Raw genomic sequence first — 20467 nt, forward strand, 5'->3', positions numbered from 1 at the left:
CTTTCCTGTAGAATCTATAATGAGCCATTGCTCTTTGTGGCTGACATCCCACCCAGACCACTTTACTGATTGCATTTGTTTAGCAGAACTTAGTGGGAAAGCAGAGTTTTGTTCAGAGGATAGTAAACGGTAAAGTTCAGTCATTTCATACCGGTGCGTTTAGTTCTTTCAGCTCTAAAATCATTTTTGTTTTAGATCGGTTTTAACCCTTAACCCACGGCGCTTTAATCTTCTTTTTTTCTTTCTTCCAGGTAGTAACCTTGCTCATGTGGCAACGTCTTGGACATCTCAGTCCAGACAATAAAGCCATAGACACATTCCTGTCAGTCTTTTCATCCTCAGCCAACCAAAGCTTCTCTCTTTTCTTATCTCTGTGTGACCAAGGAAATTAAATTACAAACATAATTACTTGGTGCCAGTTTCTATGACGGCATGTCTGCTTTGCATTTAGAGTGTGCGCACTTTGGGGACACGTTGTGTGAAGTTATTTATTGGCCTATTTATAATAATGGGCTCTGCTCTACTTGGAAGTAACGCACCTTTGGACAATTACAATGAACAGCATAAGGGAGTAAAGTGAATGAATGTATGAAAGACAGGCTTTATGCAGCCATTTAGTAGTATAATTTTGCATGGCGAGGGGGGAGTTCTTCAAGATTCGTGATAAAAAGTGAACAATAGGTTTGCACAAAACCTTTCCAGACTTTGTCACATAGTGCAGTCTTTACGTACTTCTCCAGCAATTTTACTATAAAGGCTAATTTAAGGCACTGAATGCTCTGAAATGCAACAAATATTTTATAACTACTTCTCTGCGAGTGACCAAAGGTTATGGTTATGTCAGATAGTTTTTTCTTGGGCGTCCTTTAGCTTCCCATGTCTAATTGTTGATGTTCTATTCAATTTTATTCAATCCATTTATAGAAACCTATTATCACTCGGGAACCCTTCGCATGTCTTCAGTTTAAAAACATTTTTGGTAAAATCCAAGAGCCAGTTAGACTTTTTTTTTAGAGCTCTATTCTTTAATCCACTCAAAAGATCTAATGCTGTTTAATAATCACATATCACTTTATAGCAGTTGGAAGTTACTTAAATACCCAATCTGACCTTTTTTCATATTTCAATTCAGTTTTGTTTATTTTACGCAATATTACAACACAGTTGTCTCAACAGGCTTCATAAACTAAACTAAACTAAACTAAACTAAACTAAACTAAACTAAACTAAACTAAACTAAACTAAACTAAACTAAACTAAACTAAACTAAACTGGGCATATGCTTGTTACTTTACCTTCTTCATTCTCATCAGATTTATAGCAGACTGAACCCAGCTGTCATTGTGGGAGATTTCATCAGTCCACACAGGTGCAAGCAAACGTGCACCTAAATTGTACAGTGACTGTGGAGAACCTGCAGGAAAAAAACAAACAAACGAGATTTCAGTCACAAGTTTGTAGTTTTTAAACAGCAATGCATGGTAGATATTTTTTTTTTTTTTTTTTTTTTTTGGTGTAGTGCCCTTATGGTGTGAAAACCCTGGTTTTAATCCCAGTTGAGTTCCTCCTGTGTGGAGTTTGGATGTTCTTCCCTTGCACATTTTTCTCAGCATCCTGGCCTCGTCATACAGCAGGGGTGTCAGAATCAAGGCCTCGAGGGCCGCTGTCCAACGTTTTGTCAAACCAACCTGCCATTGAGGCTTCTTATTGGCTTAACACACGTGATCCAGATAATCAGCAGCAAATAAGGCAGGATTTCTGAGAAATCAGCAGGAGGCTGGCCCTCAATGCCTGGAATTTGACACCCCTTTCCTACAGTCTAAAAAGTCACGTCACTGGTTGATTGGTGAATATTAACTTGTCATTTGAGTGTCCATCTGTTTGTGGTCATGTGATGGAATGGCGATCCATTCAGGATGTACACCGCATTAGGTCTAAAGAAGCTGGCATGGGCTTCAGAAACCCACATTAGCCTGCACAGGACAGTTGAATAAAAGCTATAAACAAGCTAAAAGATCCCAGGACTGTTTGGAACGAATGAGATTATCAGTGGGGGAGCTCAAACAATTTAAAAGGGAGGTTAGAAGACTTTGGAAAGGTAGCAAATGACAACAACAGAGTGGAAGGCCATTAATGAAAGGATCAAAAATACATATTTCAAACTGTTTTATTGATATTGTTTTATAGGGGCTAAAATTGTAAACAATTTTGTGTTATTTTTGCAATACTTAGCCTGTATTGAGGATTTCCTAATCTTTGCAAATAATGATATCAATATTGACTCAAAAATTGGGGGGCAAAGCTCCCCCCGAGGCCCCCGTAGCTCCACCGCTGAGAAAAATATACCTTACCAGAAAAACTGTGTTGTAGAGTTTGTTACTTCTTGATTTTGTCAAATATTACAGTTTAAGCTAATGTATAAAGTCTAATCAGCTTTCAAAAAGATCTGTTGCTTTATGCTATTTTTTTTATAAAAAGTCTCTTCTATCTGTAGCACCATGATAGTGTTGGCTTACATTCCAAACACCAACATTTCAACACCAAATGTGCTCTGTTGATCAGATGTCTGCTGGTAGATGTTTCTGACGATTTCCCTAAACTGATCATTGGATTAGCAAGATTAGAGTTTTATTGAGTTGTGTATGTCACATTTACTCAAAAATAACAGTGATATTTAGACCAAATGCTCTACATCCACTCTGACTGAGGCCACAGTCTTCACAGCCTTTTCCTTGGTTCAAAATAATTCCACAGTCGTTCTTCCTTGTCGTAAACTGCCAACATGGCTTTTTTTTGTCCCTTAGGAGCCAAATGGAAATCCAGTAAAGGTAGAGAGAGAGGATAATGAATAGAGGAATACAACTTTTATCATCATTTTACGACAAAGCTCTCACGTGCCCCGCTTACTTCATTTCCCCATTCCTCATTTGGTTGGGAATGCATGCGTTTATTCACGGGTTGCTCACACAGGGAAACACAGGTCTTTTTTGATGGCATCAGCTGGTCCCATAGCTGCTGCTGAGGGGGCGGATGCTCTGGTGAGAGGGATCTTTATGCATTCAGCTCAAGTTACCGCTCTTCCCCCTTAAACTACAGGGACCTCGTGTTTGTCTGTCCCTTCCTCAGGCATTTGTGTGTTCTGCAACAATGAACAAATTCCATATGCCCTGCAGTTGTGCTCCACCGTTCAGTTCTTTCCCAGTGTAGAGCAAACCACAGGCCACATTTGACTCGCTGAAAGAGGTAGGACTTCCCAAACCATTGTTCTCAAACAATTACTGTATTTGTCTGCTCACATGCCCGTAAAGCCCACAGCTATTATCGTCCTTTCTAGCAGCAGGTTGCAGTGAGAGTGGACTAGTAAAATAATGGCTCCCTGCTGGATCATGTGAATCACTGCGATGACTGTTTGATAAATGTTGCACCACTCAGGCTCTGGCTCCAGGAGTCATTTCTCTCTCCAACAGAACTGGCAGCCAAATGACAACAACCTCTATGCACAGACCACCTCTCCATCTATCTATCCATCATTAACAACTTTTCCTTTCATTGACTTTAATTCCTGTGCTCTCTACTTGAGGATTCGGATGAGTCACTCTAAACAAACCCCCATTTTTGCCATGTGCTGCTGTTTCCATTGTTCACTTGTCTGAGATCTGATAGGACAAGCACAGAAAAGGCCAAATCTGTCCTGGAATCTCCTGCAGTGCACTTTTTAGGTGGGAGACAAGGAAATAAAAGCAGTTATAAGCATCAGAAGAGACCCCTTTGTGTTTGGCAGGAAGTTGGGATCACGGACAGTTTAAGGTTTGACTTGACAGATGACAACACTGCTCTTTTCAAGCTGCTCAACACATAATGGGAACAATTTTTCTCTATACATCTCTCCCCTGTGGCCATGATTTGCTCATTACATTGATGGAAAGTGACTGAGGAGGTGAGTGAGGTGGAGAAACAAGGAGGAAGCCCAGTTAAGAGACAAATTGTGTTGAATCTATCTCCGAATATCGACTATTTGTCTTATTTGATTTGAGGAGCCTATATTACACTCATTTCCTCTGTGTTAGGGGTTCACTGTAATGTTTTTAGCTTTATATTTAGAAAAATAAATCTCATGCTATAAACTGTTGACACATTATTTATCATCTATATTCTCTCATGTCTTACAGCTCTACCAGAAAAGTTCTTGATTTATTCAAAAATGTGCAGTGAAATGTTGTTGGTGGTATGCAAATCTTGTGGCCAGGTAGAGATAAGCTTTATTTGCTCAAAGGTCAATTTTCTTTCTTTTTTAAATGAAAAGTAGATTTTAAGACATTTGAAATAAACTAAAACTAATAAACACACTAATGGAATAAAAAAACCTAACAAAACTGGCTCCCGATCCCTTTTTATACGGTATTTCCTTACAGTTCTTCAGCTGAAAGAACTGTGTGAAGCAACTCTAAACTGTTTAGGAAAACATGCAAAAATTGAAAAACCTCATTAGCATTGAGTGGACTGCATTTCAATCAGGAAAATCTACTATTAACTAACAGGAAATTAAAGAGCATTGTTATTTTGATTAAACACAATGATCTTGATTCATCAGCTCTTGTCTGGTGCTCCTGAATCAAGCTTATGATTATAATCCCTTTCAGCTAATTGTGACTGGATCAGTCACAGTCTGTTCGCTTGGAACTTTTCAGAGCTACAATACTGCACTGAAACCCTTGCATGTTGTTGACCTATTTGTAGACTGTCTTGAAATGGTAATATGCGTTATCCAGGTCTTTATAGTTGTGTGTGTGCATATTTAGAGAAGCATTCCGAATCATTTGCATTGCTGTAGTAAAGCTATGCTATGTGTCGAGTAACCTAATACAACAAAAGAGGAGGGGGGAAAGGCTCCAAAACCAAAATAACTCTGCAACCCTGCAGGAAAAGTTAGAAATTGAACACACAAAGATGATCCCAAGACTGGATTATCCAATAAAACAAATATTTGGAGCAGTGAATGATACTGTGATGTTTGGCTGCCAGCAGCTAGCAGGGGATGTCATTTGTAGAAGCTGTGACGTTGTGGCGCGCCTCTGTTCTCTATCAAAGCTCTGTCAGTGTTAATGAGGCAACAATAAATGCAGCCAAGTCATACAGGGTCACACAAAAGCCCACAAAGGCATGTCTCAACTGGACGTCACTGTGGGAGTTGAAATGAGCCGACCCCTTTGTACAGAGGGAGGGAGAGCTAATTAAACATCTCGCTGGACTTATCGCACGTTTGGTTTTTAGCAAAAGCTGAGGAAGACAAGGAGCCAGGTGAACGAAACAAGACTCTGAGTGGGAGAAACGGGGGAGATGAATGAGGGGGGATTTGAGTAGTGGGGTAAGGAGTTTGTTTTGGCAGGTAAGTTTGATGAATAGCTGTGTGCCGGAGTCTTCCTCTTTGAGTATTAATCTGCAAATCATCCCTGCAGATGAAGGATGAAAGAAGTGGACAGTGGGAGGCCACTCACAGAGCACAGTCTGCAGAAGCTGAAGAAGTCAAACGTGCCACGAAACTGCAATTAAAAATTTGCACACATTGCTTGAGACACAGTGAAGAAATGAAAGCAAAAAGGCCCCCTTTCGCCTGAATGTAATCGCAAATATTCCCACACACATCATGACATTTTAAAATACCATGCTGCAATTTTGGATGGGCCATTCGAATGCAGACATTGCTGACATTTCATCCCTTGTGGTTGGAAGGCTGCAGCTGCTGTGGAATTCACTCATTGTCCATTTCTACTATTGACACGTTTTTTTTTTTTTTATGACGCTGCATAACTTGAGCTATCAGAGGACCTATTTGGGGTCTCTGGCTGACAGTTTTGCGACGCAAACTGAGTTTCTTTTCTCTTTTTCCTTGTCAAAGCCTGCAATCAGCCGTAAGCCCTTTTCTGTTCTCTATTCTGAGCTAAGCATGTTATCATGTGCAACCCTTACACGAAATCACTTCTTTATCCCCTTTTTCTGTCTTTCAGATCCGTTTTGCTTCTGTGACCTTTTCTTTTTCCTCCCTTTTCTGCCCATTTGTTTTATTTGGTGTTTTAGCAAACCAGAAAGTATCAACTAAAAAGTTCCTAAAAGATGGATTAGGGGGAGGGGCTTTCTATAAATTTGATCTTTATGCCAGGATCCACACGCCAACACACTCTTATGCAAATACTTGTTGACCTGGCCTTGAATGTGTAGATGTGTGTCTTCTTTTAACTCCCCATCTTGTTTGGATTTATCATATTAAAAAAACATCCGCTGTAAGTGGAAGGTGCAAGTTCATTGGTGCATTGCAATCTCCTGCATGTCCTCCTGAACTGCAGCCTTCTCCTTGCATTTATAACACTCCGTTCCATGCCAGGTGGCTGTCTCCACATGTTCCTCTCCCCATAAATCAGACTCCCTTTGAGTTGATCAATAACAAGTCAATTAGCAGGCGTAGAGAGATGAGGGTCTCAGGGGTGACTGCTTGTTTGTCTGGCCGACATCTGCAGCTCTGTCTCTGTCTGCCGGAGTCAGGTATGACGCCTACCTGGAAATCATGTGGCTACTTGGCCATCATAAATCTAAACATCAGCTATAAATAGGATTGGAACATCTTGCAACAATTTATCATTTGCTTGTTCTTAGATGTCTGATGAATCAAACACTACAGATTTCTCATCCATGTCTGACTGATGTGAATATGCCTAAAAAGCAGCCCTTCCTGCCACTGACTTTGCTCTTTAACATTAACTGGAGATTGATGTATATACAAGCCAACAAAAGTTGCAATACTTTCTAAGGTCACACTTCATCATATGCACCTAAAATAAGCTGCTAAGTCTGCTAGTGTTTATCCAGCTTCCCTGTTAAGTTGACAAGAGTGAGAGAGACCCAACTGTTGTTTGGTGGCCACTGACTGTGCTTCTAACGACTTGGCTGGAAAATCCAATGCAGCAGCAATGGGCCCCTGTGGTGAATACACCAGATTAATCCCCTGGATAATTGCAAACAAGAATGAACTTGGGCAAATACTCCACAAACCTGCTGGGAAGCTTTGACAAATGATGCTGAATAATTAAAAACTCTTCAGCATCAGCGAAGAAAACAACAGACTTTAAACAGATGAGTGAAGCAGGAAAGCACCTGAAATATGTATATATAGAAATGAAAGATAAACACAATCCATTGCATTCCCAATTTTGTAGAGTAAAAACACTTCAGAATAAAATAAACTTTATTTTGCATTTACCACACTCTCTCCAGACAGCTCTAATTTGTTTTGCTCTTAAAACTGACAGAATTTCTCAGAATTATAACTGCGAAGTGAGCATTACTTTTGACTCATGGATGTGGTTTCTGTTGTTCTTTTTAAACCATAGCAGGGGAAAAAAATGACAGCAACAACAATAAAATCCATAATTTTCCCTTTTTATTCTCTAGTATGTGGTTATCAAATTGTTTCATCCTTCAAATTGCGTGTAATTACTGAGTTGCCTTCGTCTTCTTCTGAGTTGTCATGCATGTAAACTTTTTCAAAGACTAAACACCCTTTGTGTCTCCATCAGGCCACCTGGATGAGGCAAACGTACAGATGGATACGAGGAGCTGTGGATGAGTGTGTTGTGGTAAAAGAGTTGTTTTTTTTGGGGTTTACTAGTTGATTCTGACATGCAACTGTTGCAACCGTTCTTTGGGGTCGACCTTGTTTTATTATTTTTTTGTCAGCTGTGCGTCTCAGCTGGCTCGAGATGACAGTTGGGATTCCATGGCAGGATGGGTATAAATACCACTCACAAAGGAGCTTTCCCAGTCTGTGAAACCACAGCTCCTCATTACAGATGCTCCAAGCTGCAACAGACTCCCCGACATACATGGTGTATGCAGCGTGGAGGCGTCTGGCTCCAGGGCTTCCCTTGTGCTCCCATGCGGAAAGGGCCCCCCAAGGGAGCTGACGCCAGCTGACACTGAAAAACAAGGTAAGGGCCCAGCTGATACACACAAGCATAGAGGCTCAGCTGTGTGTTTAGATGAGGGTTGAGACAAAGAGACAGAAAATAGAGGAGATTGACAGATTCAAGCCTCTAAGGGAGAAGGCAGCGAGAACACTAAAAGATGGATAAATGGACTGTTCTCTGGTGTGTGTGCTGTACATGTGAAACGGTAAGACCTTAAATGGACCCTCGGATGCTTGAATACTTTCTTGTTAGAGTTTGAGAACTGCTGGTGAAGCTTTTATTATGTGGGAGGAGATAAAACAAGATCCATGAGAAAAGCAGTATTATTGATCGCAGCCGTTCTGTGTCATAAGAGGGGTTGCCCGGTGAATTATTACTCTTGAATTGACCAATGCTGTTTTTGGAAAAAATAACCTTTTGGATGTTTATTCAATAAAAAAACTTTCCATTTCCCACTCATCTATTTAATCAATATCCATGTATTATAAAAGAGGTCTCTTTTTTTCTTTCTTTGCTCTTGAAATGGCTCCCATGGGTCCAAATTTCACTACATCAAGAAAAACATGATTGACAGTCTAGTGGGAAGTTTGATTGTCCATTTGGAAAACGTGATGTCAGGGGAAAATAAAGAAACTGAAGAGGCAAGGATCCGAAGACTGGAGAAATGTAGATTTTCATGTTGTATTGATCTTCCAGTTCTTGTCTTGTGCATTTTACACAAGATCTAAGGGCCACTTTTGGTAAAATACAACAGTCCAGGTCACGGCTCACTCCCCACTTTTCAGCGGGATCTCAGGGTGCACGGCATATTAATTTGACAGGAATCCAGTAAAGCTCTTCGATTGTATTGCAGGCTCAACACTAAGACTACATGAAGGTCAAATCCTCATGTGGGGTCTGAACCTTTAAGTCTTCTCAGTGTATCATTATCTCATGGACAGGTGGGATCATTTTCAGACTTTGCTGTATGTCAAATTATCTTCTCCTGTCTTCTACTTATCTCTCCAGGGAGAAATATCTTTTTTTCATCATGGCGGAAAGGAGCCTGGAGATAGATGGCCCCAGATCTGTGGTGCCTGATGAGCTCCATCCTCCCCACTCCGAGTACTCTCAGTGGAAGTTTAAGCTGTTTAGGGTGAAGTCCATGGAGAGAGCTCCTCTTCCCAGTAAGACACAGTCTGAGATCGGAGCCACGCTGGTCATCTCAGCTCCAGCAGTTTCTGATGAAGAGACTGGTCTTGGTGAAGCTCCTGCCAGTGTTATGAAATTGTGCTTTGGGGGAAAAAGTAAAGAGAATGTGGAGGGCCCTGGCAGGCGTGTGGATATGAAGCTCCAGGAAATGGACACCCACATGAACCACCTCAGGTGATTAGCCGCCACAGTTCAGTATTTGCCCCTTTAAGTTCTGAGTTAATTTGTAAAAGTCTAACTACACATTTTTGTTTTCTGTGCAGGTGTTTGTGCCGCATCTGTGGCATGGCCCTGAGGAAAGTCAAAGGACCACTGCATGAAGTTCATGGCAATCTGGAGGAGACAAGCAAATGTGCGCTGCGCAAAATGGGCTGCAAGCTCACAAGCTGGCCTCAGGTTCTCCTGAACGTCTTCAAAGTGGATGTGACAGAGGACGCAGAGTCCATTCACCCACTCTTCTTCTGCCACCGCTGCTGTATGGTTGCCATACGGGGAGGGGGGGTTTGTAGCTTCACCAGAACACAAATTTCTGAATGGAAACCTCATTCCTCCCACTGCCACCTTTGTTATCCAAAAAAACTTTCCTTCCAAAGAACAGGAAGAAAAAGGAGAAAAGTCATTCCTAGAGCCCAGAGTCTGGCAAAAAGGAGCAGATGGGACCACAGTGACAGCATTTCTCTTGGCGAAAGGAAAGCCCTGAGCCAATACGGAGAACGTCAAGGTCCTGTGCTGAGAGCGTGGAAGAAAGCGGGCCTCCAGAGAGAGCAGTGGGTCAGGAGTATCACACACTGCCAAAAGGAGCACCTAAGTACCAAGCTGATCTCTGAAAAACTTCCTGTGGACTTCATCATTTCTCTCACCTGCCTTGTGTGTGACCACTTACTCTGTGACCCAGTTCAATCCCCCTGTGGGCATCTCTTCTGCCGCAGCTGTATTATGAAATTAACCCACGTTCTGGGACCTCACTGCCCTGCCTGCAACTTTTCCTGTGCTCCAGATGACCTGATCCCTCCGTCCAAAACCTTTCTATCAGCCCTGCATTCCCTGCTTCTGCTCTGCCCTTCTGACGGTTGTGACGAAGAAGTCAGACTAGATTCCATTAAAGCTCACTGTCTGAGCCACAAATTGGAAAACAGATCAAATCGACCGACATTAGAGTTTGACAATTACCTGCTCGCTAACAAAGGCGGAAGACCCCGCCAGCACTTGCTGTCATTGACCCGCCGTGCTCAGAAGCACAGGCTGAGGGACCTGAAGACCCAGGTGAAGGAATTTGCAGACAAAGAAGAGGGTGGTGATGTTAAGTCCGTTTGTTTGACCCTGTTCCTGCTTGCACTGAGATCCTCCAATGAGCATCGGCAGGCAGATGAGCTGGAGGCCATGATGCAAGGTAAGGAGCTATTTTTAGCCTTTTGTTCAGCTAACACAGACCTGCACGGCCATGGAAAAGGGGCACAGACGAATGTTAATTAAGATGGTGTTTGCTCTTTAATATTTCCACCTACCTCTGAGGAATACAGTCATCTCATAAATAACAATGAGTTTAAAAGTTCACCGTGGAAAGGAGAGAAAATTGTTTTCTCTCTGGAGTTTGAATAGAAAACCATTTCATTATTGTCCATCTTTTGTCTACTGAGGCCCTGCTATTACATGCACAAACTCTGCCATACTTTAAGTTGTCTTGTCTGTCAGTCTCTCATTCTCAGTCTCCCTTTAATGCACAATAACAGCTCTTGTGAAGGGGCTGTTAGAATCAAAACAACATAAGCAGCGCTTGTATCTGCAAATTACACAGACAGCACCATCCTCCTCTCTGGGGAATAGAAGGCAGCTGGTGTCTATTTTCATCTGGAGGCAATACATCACTTTTGCCAGCTTCACTGATTTACCACCTTTTGTTTTTTTCATTTGGAAATTAGGAAATATTGGATTTTGCAATCATAGATTGTGTGCTTCTAACAATGCTGCAGTCATATTTGGATGTAAAATTTGCAATTTTGGCTGGATCATTGAAGAAATAACCACAAATTTGGGAAATCGATTGAAGGAAACGCCAGTTTTAGCATTCATTTTCCAACTAGTGCTTTTGTGTACTTTCCTCTTGATTAATTAACTGTTTTTATTTTCTGACTTTCACCATAACATTTCCCGCTTTAATTTTCTCCCTTTTTCAATTTCTCCCCGTGCAGGCAGAGGCTTTGGTTTAAATCCCGCTGTGTGTTTGGCTATCCGGGTCAACACTTTCCTGAGCTGCAGCCAGTATCATAAGATGTACCGCACTGTCAAAGCCACAAGTGGACGCCAGATCTTTCAGCCCTTGCACACTCTCCGAGCCGCTGAGAAGGAGCTCCTGCCTGGCTTTCACCTTTTTGAATGGCAGCCAGCCCTCAAAAATGTGTCTACATCTTGCAATGTTGGCATTATTAATGGACTCTCCGGGTGGACGTCATCTGTTGATGATATCCCGGCTGAGACCATCACTCGGCGCTTTCGCTATGATGTGGCACTGGTGGCAGCATTGAAGGATCTGGAGGAGGACATCATGGATGGGCTGAGAGAGAGTGGGATGGAAGACAGCACTTGCACCTCAGGCTTCAGCGTTTTGATCAAAGAATGCTGTGATGGCATGGGTGATGTCAGTGAGAAACACGGTGGGGGACCAGCTGTTCCTGAGAAAGCTGTCCGCTTCTCTTTCACCATCATGTCTATATCTGTCCAAGTAGAAGACGGAGACAAAGAAGTTACCATTTTCACAGAGCCAAAGCCAAACTCAGAGCTGTCCTGCAAGCCCCTTTGCTTAATGTTTGTGGATGAGTCAGACCACGAGACTCTCACAGCCATCCTGGGGCCGATAGTGGCAGAGAGAGATTCAATGAAACACAGCAGGCTCATATTGTCCATTGGAGGCCTGCAACGCTCCTTTCGCTTCCACTTTAGGGGCACGGGTTACGATGAGAAAATGGTGCGTGAAATGGAGGGCCTGGAGGCCTCGGGGTCAACTTATGTTTGCACACTGTGTGACTCCAGCCGAGCAGAGGCTGCTCAGAACATGGTCTTACACTCCGTCACCCGCAGTCACGACGAGAATCTTGAACGCTATGAAATATGGAGAACCAACCCCTATTCTGAGTCTGTGGATGAGCTGCGGGACAGAGTCAAAGGCGTGTCTGCCAAGCCGTTCTTGGAGACGCAGCCCACGCTGGACGCATTACACTGCGACATCGGCAATGCCACAGAATTTTACAAAATCTTCCAGGATGAAATCGGAGAAGTGTACAAAAAGGTCAACCCCAGTCGGGAGGAACGGCGCAGTTGGAGAGCAGCCTTAGATAAACAGCTGAGGAAAAACATGAAGCTCAAGCCAATAATGAGGATGAATGGAAATTACGCCCGCAAGCTAATGACCATGGAGGCTGTGGAGGTGGTGTGTGAGCTGGTGCCATCAGAGGAGAGGAGAGAGGCTCTTAGGGAGCTGATGAAGCTCTACCTTCAGATGAAGCCAGTGTGGCGGGCCACATGCCCAGCCAAGGAGTGCCCTGACCAGCTGTGTCGCTACAGTTTCAACTCCCAGCGTTTTGCTGACCTCCTCTCCTCTACCTTTAAATACAGGTACAATGGAAAGATAACAAATTACCTGCACAAGACCCTGGCTCATGTGCCTGAAATCATAGAGAGAGATGGATCCATAGGGGCCTGGGCCAGTGAGGGAAACGAGTCAGCAAACAAACTTTTCCGGCGCTTCAGGAAGATGAATGCTCGTCAGTCAAAGGCCTTTGAGCTGGAGGACGTCCTGAAGCACCACTGGCTCTACACTTCCAAGTTCTTGCAAAAGTTTATGGAGGCTCACAAGGACTCTGCTAAAGCTTTCCAGGCCACCATCGACCCAGTGGAGACCTTAGATGAGGATGACCTGTCTCTTGAACTCCCTGATTCATGAGTTTTCAGTCCCAGTGTGTACAAAATACATTTGATTAATTTCAAAATGAGTACCAGTTTCTTCATTGTTCATTAAGTTTTATGTTTTAATTAGTATTTTCTCTTAATCATTTCTTCTTTTATTTGAGTTCAATAATGGCTTATTTTCAAGTTTCTTTTATATCTAGTTTGAATTTTTGTATCTTGGTGAATGTCACCATTCTATTACAGGGTACTTAGGGAGTAACTCATGTTTTGTGTTTGAAATTTATATGTTTTCAAATGTCATTGCAAATTTTGGGAGTTTTTTTCCCCCAACCTGTCAGAGGTATTCTTATTTTTTTCAAAGTACTATGCTTTCTTGCTTGTTATTTTTTTTAAACTTCTGACTGTTTTCCAAGTAACCAAAGTTCTCTGCGTTTAGCTGCTTCCCTTCCTCTTTTTTTGTAATCTTTGCCATGTGAAATATGGTGCAATTTATTGTGTTGCAAGGATATGACAGATTTATGAATTTTTACTGAGCGAATATTTATGGAAACAGATGAAAGAGCTGTAAGTCCTGGAGTGAAATTGTGTTAAAAAGATCTTGTTTGTGGCCACTGTATTAATGTATCATTTTAGCTGGTGGGAAATGCAATCACAGAGAGCCAAATGTTCTTTGTTTTATGAGGGGACTCTAAAAAAGATTACTTTAGTGCTTTATCTTAGGTCCCTGAGGGCCAGAATAGATACTTGGTCACTTTGAAGTAATTCTTTTTTTTTTTTATCTCTCTTAGTTTTTGCACAGTAGAGGATAGATGATGCCTTTTTGAATCTTTTTTAATAAAGTATCTACTGACCTTTTTATTGGTAGAAAAATACAGAATGGTCCATTACAATGTTTAATACTCCATGGACCAGAAAAAGTAGAGGATATGTTCTTTGTCAGACCTCTGTGGCCCTGTTTCCTTTTTCTTTTTTTTTTTTACCAACGCTGCTGACAGAGGAGAGCGATGGGTGGAAACCAAAGAGACCTTGAATAAACGGGTTTGTTGGCAACTTTTATTTATTTGATTGATTGATTACACTGTCTTTTCCTGCTCGCACCATTTTGAATTGTGACGGGTAATTTTGCTTTCTTATTTGATTGAATACTTGATTTTATTTTACTGTCATAAGTTAGACAAGATGACTGGGATGACATATTCACATTTTACCCCATGGTTGTCAGCCGGTCCTGCAATAACATCATTTTTGAGCAAGTTTCATTGGAGTTTTTCTCATGTCTGTTTTTACAGTAATGAATTGCATTTCTAAACTAATGGATGATGGATGATTCTGAAAATTTCCAATTCTTCACATTTCAGAATGTTTTCCTTATTTTATGCTTCCACACCTGCAGTATTTATCAGTGACGTGTTTACTGGGATTGCAGAAAGGATTCTCTGGTGACGTTTTATTTACAGGCAATAGAGCAGCATCACACTAAAGGCTGAGTTTTTTTCGTGGTATTTTTCATGCTCAGTTTATGCACTTCACAGAGCCACACATCTACAATCAAACTGATGAGATTTCTTTTGTTGATGGAAGTTTTTTGTGTTTAATGTTTACTTATGTTTTAAATAAAGACAAAACATGTGTGACTTCTTGCTCTTATGTTCTTTCTTTTACTGTTTTAGTGTTTTTTGTAAGTTTTTTTTAAGTTCTTGAAACATGCACTCACAACTATTTCATGAAGAATTAAAAAAGTCAGAATTTGCAGCTTTATAAACCTAAGTAGTGACAATAATTCAATACATATCATCTTAGTTATCTTTATTTCATTATAAAATATCTTGTGACAGGTCAAATATTTATGAGTTAGTGTTGATATAAATGTTAAAGTTTTTAAATATGATTCCTTATTTAACGAACTGACATAAAATAGTGAATTGGAGCAATCAAACAACCAGTGTAAACTTGGTTTTAGCTAGTTGCTTATTATGTAATATTTAGGATTTGTGGACCACTAAAGAATATTTTAATCTTTTTCTTTCTTTCTTTATTTTTGCACCTTATTATTCAAGCGTTTTTTTCTCCACTGTGGTGGTTTCTCTGTGCCAGCTTCTCTTTGCGTAGCTGCTACATGCATCCAAACTTGTTTTTATGACAAAAACCCAACTCTGAAATTATTCAAGCCAATGAATCAAATCCTGCCACACTTGAGACATTCCACCAGTTGCCATGCAACCGGCAGATATGGACACATTGCTATTCTCACCCTGACACTCTTGTTATAGAAGCGAACTAGTTTAATAAAAGAGGCAAGACCAACCCGATAAAATGTCAAGTCTCTGCTGGGCAGACTGGCCATCATAATTTACTCAATTATGAGTTTGCTTTACTTTTACTGTATCAGATGGAGAAATGCAGCATTCAGTCTCTATGAGCTTTCTGGGGTTGTTTTTGTTGCAAAACGTAGTTAAAGTTGATGATTAAATCTTAATCATTCATTAAAAACTAAAATCTGCTCACAATAAATATACTTTATATTTACTTTATGAATATATCATAGTAGTAGGTTTGAAGGTTGTTATCTGGACTTGGTTTTTAAAGTGGAAGACGTTTCATCTCTTATCCAAAAGGCTTTTTTTTTTAACCAGTTATTTTAGAATTGGCAAAGCCTTTTGGATAAAAGGTGAAACGTCTTCAACTTTAAAAACCAAGTCCAGATGGCAACCTTTAAACCTACTACTATGATGGAATTTACCTGGATGAATGAGAGTCTTCATAGACATATTTATGAATGTATGTAAAAAAAAAAACTCTAGCAGCATAATTTAAGCTATTTAGAATAATAAAGTACTTCCAGTACATAGAAAGAAACTAATGACAACAAAAGTATGCAAACACATCTTTTTTTTGTTTTTTATTTTAATAACAAAATAGAATTATACTTTCATGACTAGTACAAAGCATTTCATTTTACAGGAGCTTTAAAAACAATGTTATGATTAAGGAAAACCACACAACTTTAAATAATGCAAAATAATTACTTAAACAGCCAAGAAATACAGGGAACGAACAGAAAATTTCACTTTTCCTTTCTGAGTTGTTAAAAATATATTCATGGGATGCGTGATAATTCTTTTAACAAAGAAAATCAGCCATTAAAAAAGCCTTTTGAAAAAGCGTTTTTTGGTAGGGGACATTTTAATCATCAGAGGAGTTTTTCTGTCTTTCACCTTCATGGGTGTACGCTTCAGGGGCATGGTTTGTCGAGGTGGGGTCATCTCCTGGTAGGGTAGGCCTCCGTGATCCAGACAGAAGTACTTTTTGCTGCCTTGAGAAAGCTTAACTAACAGGGTCTCTGACAGCTCCATGCACTGGGCATGGACCCAGTGACCCCCCTCCCCCCTGGAGCAGAAGATCATGGCAGGGCGGTGGAGCTCTGTGGAGTAGTATGGCTCCCATGTGTTGGGGTCCACCTGACAGCCAAGGCAGCATTTGATCCAATAGCCTGTTTGTGACTCATCCTCCTCATCTTCTTCATTGTAGGTGTCTTCGTCTCCGTCGCTGCTGTCCTCCAGCTCATGTGGCTCCCGACCAAAGTAGAGCTCCTCTGAGTCTTCAAGAGGCGTAGAGTTGTCATAATCTGTTGACTCTTGGCTGCAGGCCTGGAGTCCTTCTTCATCCTGGTTTTCTCCCTCTGTTTGGAAGCTCACGTGATAAAAATAGTGCGTGTCAGGCTGGGATTGCCGTCCCTCAGTGGGAACGGCCAGGAGGATGCGGCTTTCTCCAGAGCTTCCCCCAAACCAGGTGCGACTGTGAATAATATCTGGAGTCCACTTGGGTTGGTCTAAGGTCTCAAAGTGGATTCCCTTCGAATCCAAAACAACAGTGCTGCAATTCATCCTCTTCTGAGAATCCGACTGATATCCCCCTAAGACGATAAATCTGTGAGCGGGACCTGTGCGAGTGACTATGGCACTAGAGATGGATAGGCCCGTGTCCAGGGTCTCACAGGACAGCAGTGGGCTGCCCTGCAGGAGCTCGACACGCAGGCGAAACAGTCGAGGTGGGCGTGAGTCGGAGGAGAGTGAGTGGCCCCCGATGAAGTACACACTATCCTCTCTGGAAAGAGCCAAATGGAAAGACTGTCCATCACTGAGCTCTGGCAAAGTGTGAGCAGACGAGCACCCAAATTCGAGGTCAAAGAGGAAAACCTGGGGAGGACAGTCAACAACACTGTTCCAGCTCTCAGTGGTTCGTTCCCCTGCAGGCATGTAAGACCTACCCCCAAATAATATGCATGCAGACTTTCCCCGGCTTTGAATCATGCTCATGGTGTGGCCATATCGAGCCCCCGGAACATCTCCCACCAGCTCTTTCTCCTTGCACTTGAGGGTCAGTTTGCGGTTACAACCGCGGCTGTCTACAGTCAGCAGGTACAGGCTGGATGCGATTTCATTGTTTGGGGTCCGGCCGCCATGAATGAGATAACTCTCTGGCAGGCCATCGTAAGGGTCAAGACGACAGACAGCTGGACAGCGTAACGGGGGGAGGTAGCACGAGTCATTGGAGAAAGAAATGGGCCTCAGCTTTATCTCACCCTTTTTAAAGCGTACACCAAATACACCTGTCGGACATGAACGCTTGGGCCATCCTTTCTGGCCAAACAAGAGAACTTCTCCATCTAGCTGTAGGAGGGAGCAGCCAGGCTGCAGGAGGCCTGCACAGTTCACTGGAGTCAGTGGCTGGAGACTCATGATCCAGCAGGTGCCTGAGTCAAAACAACAAGAACACACATACAAACAGGGTCACTCAGCTGGTGTTATTTTTCATCGTGGAGGTTTAAATGTTTTACTTCCTGTTTATTACACATGTTGATAAAGCAAGCAGAAAAAAAACTCCCACCGTGATGTAATGTGACTGTTTTTCGTCAGTTTGGCAAAGAAAATACCAATGTCTATACTGACTTTAGTCCATTTTGTAATAATATTATCAATAATGTTTAATGTTACATCCTCTACACACCCATCTGAATGAACACATGACCTACGTTAACCTGATATTGGCGTTACAGCACTGAGGTTCACTGAACAACAACATTTAGTTTTAAGATTTGAGGTTTCACATTATGAACATTTTTATTTAACAACAGAAATGACCAAAACTAAGTTCACTTTTAAATGTCAAAAATTTAAATCAGAATACCATGACTAAAATATGAAAGACATATTTTACCTCCAACAAACATATTTTCATGGAAGAATACTACCAATCAAAGCTCTCACTCAGTAGGATAATTGTATTTTACCTACCTCACAGGCAGTTGTGTGATCCGAAGTCACTTTTTTTGAGAATCTTAGACTTTCTTGAATGAAGCAATGAAGCTTAAGATCTCTTTATGTAGTTGAACTGTGACAAAAGCAGAAAGTGGCAGAGTTTTTGAAGCTCCGTTGACTCACAGACACTATCACATCTTGAGGTTAACAGTCTGTGACTGCTCCTCACTGCCAGGTGTTCTGCTTGAATGCTCTGGGCAAGTTACTTCAGTGATATCTCTGCTTTAAGCTGCATATAAAACCAATTTCTTTTAGTCATGCATTAAACTCTTTATAGATCATACTTGAAATGTTTACTATATTGAAAACTTTCAGGAAAAAGTTGCATTTAACATTTTTGCACAAATTTCTTTTTCTGTGAATGAAAAAATGTATTTTATGAATAAACAATGAAATAATTGAATGACATTTGAATGACAAAATTATTCTAGTATGATTTTTGCTTCAGGACAAAACAAGTAAAATGCTGTTTTTCTTTTTGCTGTCTTCAAAACATACATGCAATGTATAAATTAAAAGTCTGGATTTAGACAAACTTGCTAACAGTCGGGGGTGTAGTGTTTGCACTCTTGCCTCTCAGCGAGAAGGCTCTGGTTCGAATCCCCTTTCTGTTTGAGTTTGCATGATCTCTCTGAGCATGCATGGGTTTTCTTCAGACACTCTGGGTTCATCCTACAGTTAAAAATCAGGTTTCATTGATTAATTGGTGTCTCTAAATTGCCCCTAGGTGTGCATGTGTGTGAGTACGTGTCCCTGCAGCAGACTGGTGACCTATTCAGGATGTACCCCACATTCATCCAACAGTAGCTGGATTGGCTTCAGCAACCCTGTGACCCCGAAAGGGATTCAGCGGGTTCTGAAGATGGATGGAGTGCTGGTAACAGTCACTGGATATATAATTCAAAAAAACATTTTACTCAGAAACCTTATGTTGAAGCATTGCAAGGAGGGCTTTAATATCTTCAAAAAGGTGGAAGTATATCAACTAAATAAAACAGAAACCTAAAAAAAAAACCATGAGAAATTCTCCAATGAGACACACCATTCACATTTCTTCCATAATGATGAACTTTATATAATTTGACTTCAATTTGTTTTTACAAAGTTTAAAAATCCAAAAACTTAATTGTTTTACACAGGCTAATGAGAAGACATTTGTGATTTTTTTTTCCCATATTAAGTTTTTTAGTGTTTTAATTGAACCTCGGACAGTTCAATAAAAAAAAAAAAAATTGAAGAAAGCTATACTTTTGCAGCTTTCAGTGCTGCACATGCATCTTGTGCTTTAAAAGTCTTTTCGCACATGCAGACCACTCCCTTCCCCGTTGTTCTCCTACTATCTGTCACTGTAAGCCTTTGACTCCAACATCTGAACAGCATGCTGTAGGTATTAGTCACTGATACACCAAAAGACATTGTTGTGCAATGCTGTGGCTTGCAAGAGAAGGGGGAAAGTAAAGAGAAAGAAAACACTTTTCCTCGACTATAATGAATACATGAGAGCAGCCAGTTCTGTCTGAAATGCCTTTGCATGTGCCTGAGTTTAAAAGATAAGACCCGCTGTAGAAGAAACTTCCCCCGTATGAGTGACAAATACTGAATACCAAGTGAAAAAAAAAAAAAAAAGTGGAAACAGCTGTCTGCCTACTTATGAGCATAATGTTTTTGTGCACTGAAAAGCTGAGAGAGAACTGGAGGGGTGTGCAAAAACAAAGGCAGGAACCACAAGTGCCTGGAAGACCGTTACAGCTCAAAAACACAAAACAGCAGCACACCTGTGAGTCTGAGCCAAATGCAGCTACTGCTGCGAGGAAGACGAAAGAATCCCCTCCTGTCACCAGTCCGTGTGTAATGAAACAAATGTAAGTGGGACATGCAGACATTTTTGCCTTATTTATTTTTTAGAACTGCTCCTACGAATTCAACCTCAAAAAAATAAACTGTTTTAAATCAAACCTGAAGACGTCTGTACAAATCGATGTGCCATGCAGCCCTAGATGAGCTGGTGCAGAGAGTGGAGGGGTGGTGGTGGGGGTTAGGATGCTTAGCAGTGTGTGGCAGACCCCAGGCAATGTGAGGATCTGTACATAATTGATA

General features: G+C 41.3%; 2 protein-coding genes across 2 annotated transcripts; one reads left to right on the forward strand and one right to left on the reverse strand.

Moving 5' to 3' along the window:
* The first annotated feature begins 7811 nt into the window (after nt 1–7811).
* Nucleotides 7812–14686, forward strand: rag1 (recombination activating 1). Its single transcript, XM_023955935.2, has 4 exons — nt 7812–7979; nt 8967–9323; nt 9413–10539; nt 11339–14686. Exons 2-4 carry the CDS (start codon nt 8989–8991, stop codon nt 13084–13086), a joined length of 3210 nt encoding a protein of 1069 aa, XP_023811703.1. The 5' UTR covers nt 7812–7979; nt 8967–8988; the 3' UTR covers nt 13087–14686.
* Nucleotides 14687–15929: 1243 nt separating this feature from the next.
* On the reverse strand, nt 15930–18470 carry rag2 (recombination activating gene 2). The gene is made up of 2 exons (XM_004069726.5): nt 18347–18470; nt 15930–17805 (listed from the first exon to the last, which is right to left on the reverse strand). The coding sequence occupies exon 2, from the start codon at nt 17789–17791 to the stop codon at nt 16193–16195; it is 1599 nt and encodes a 532-aa protein (XP_004069774.1). The 5' UTR covers nt 17792–17805; nt 18347–18470; the 3' UTR covers nt 15930–16192.
* Between the last annotated feature and the right edge of the window lie 1997 nt (nt 18471–20467).

Source organism: Oryzias latipes, chromosome 6, assembly GCF_053564925.1.
Source record: "Oryzias latipes strain Hd-rR chromosome 6, Olatipes_Hd-rR_3.1".
Lineage (NCBI taxonomy): Eukaryota > Metazoa > Chordata > Actinopteri > Beloniformes > Adrianichthyidae > Oryzias > Oryzias latipes.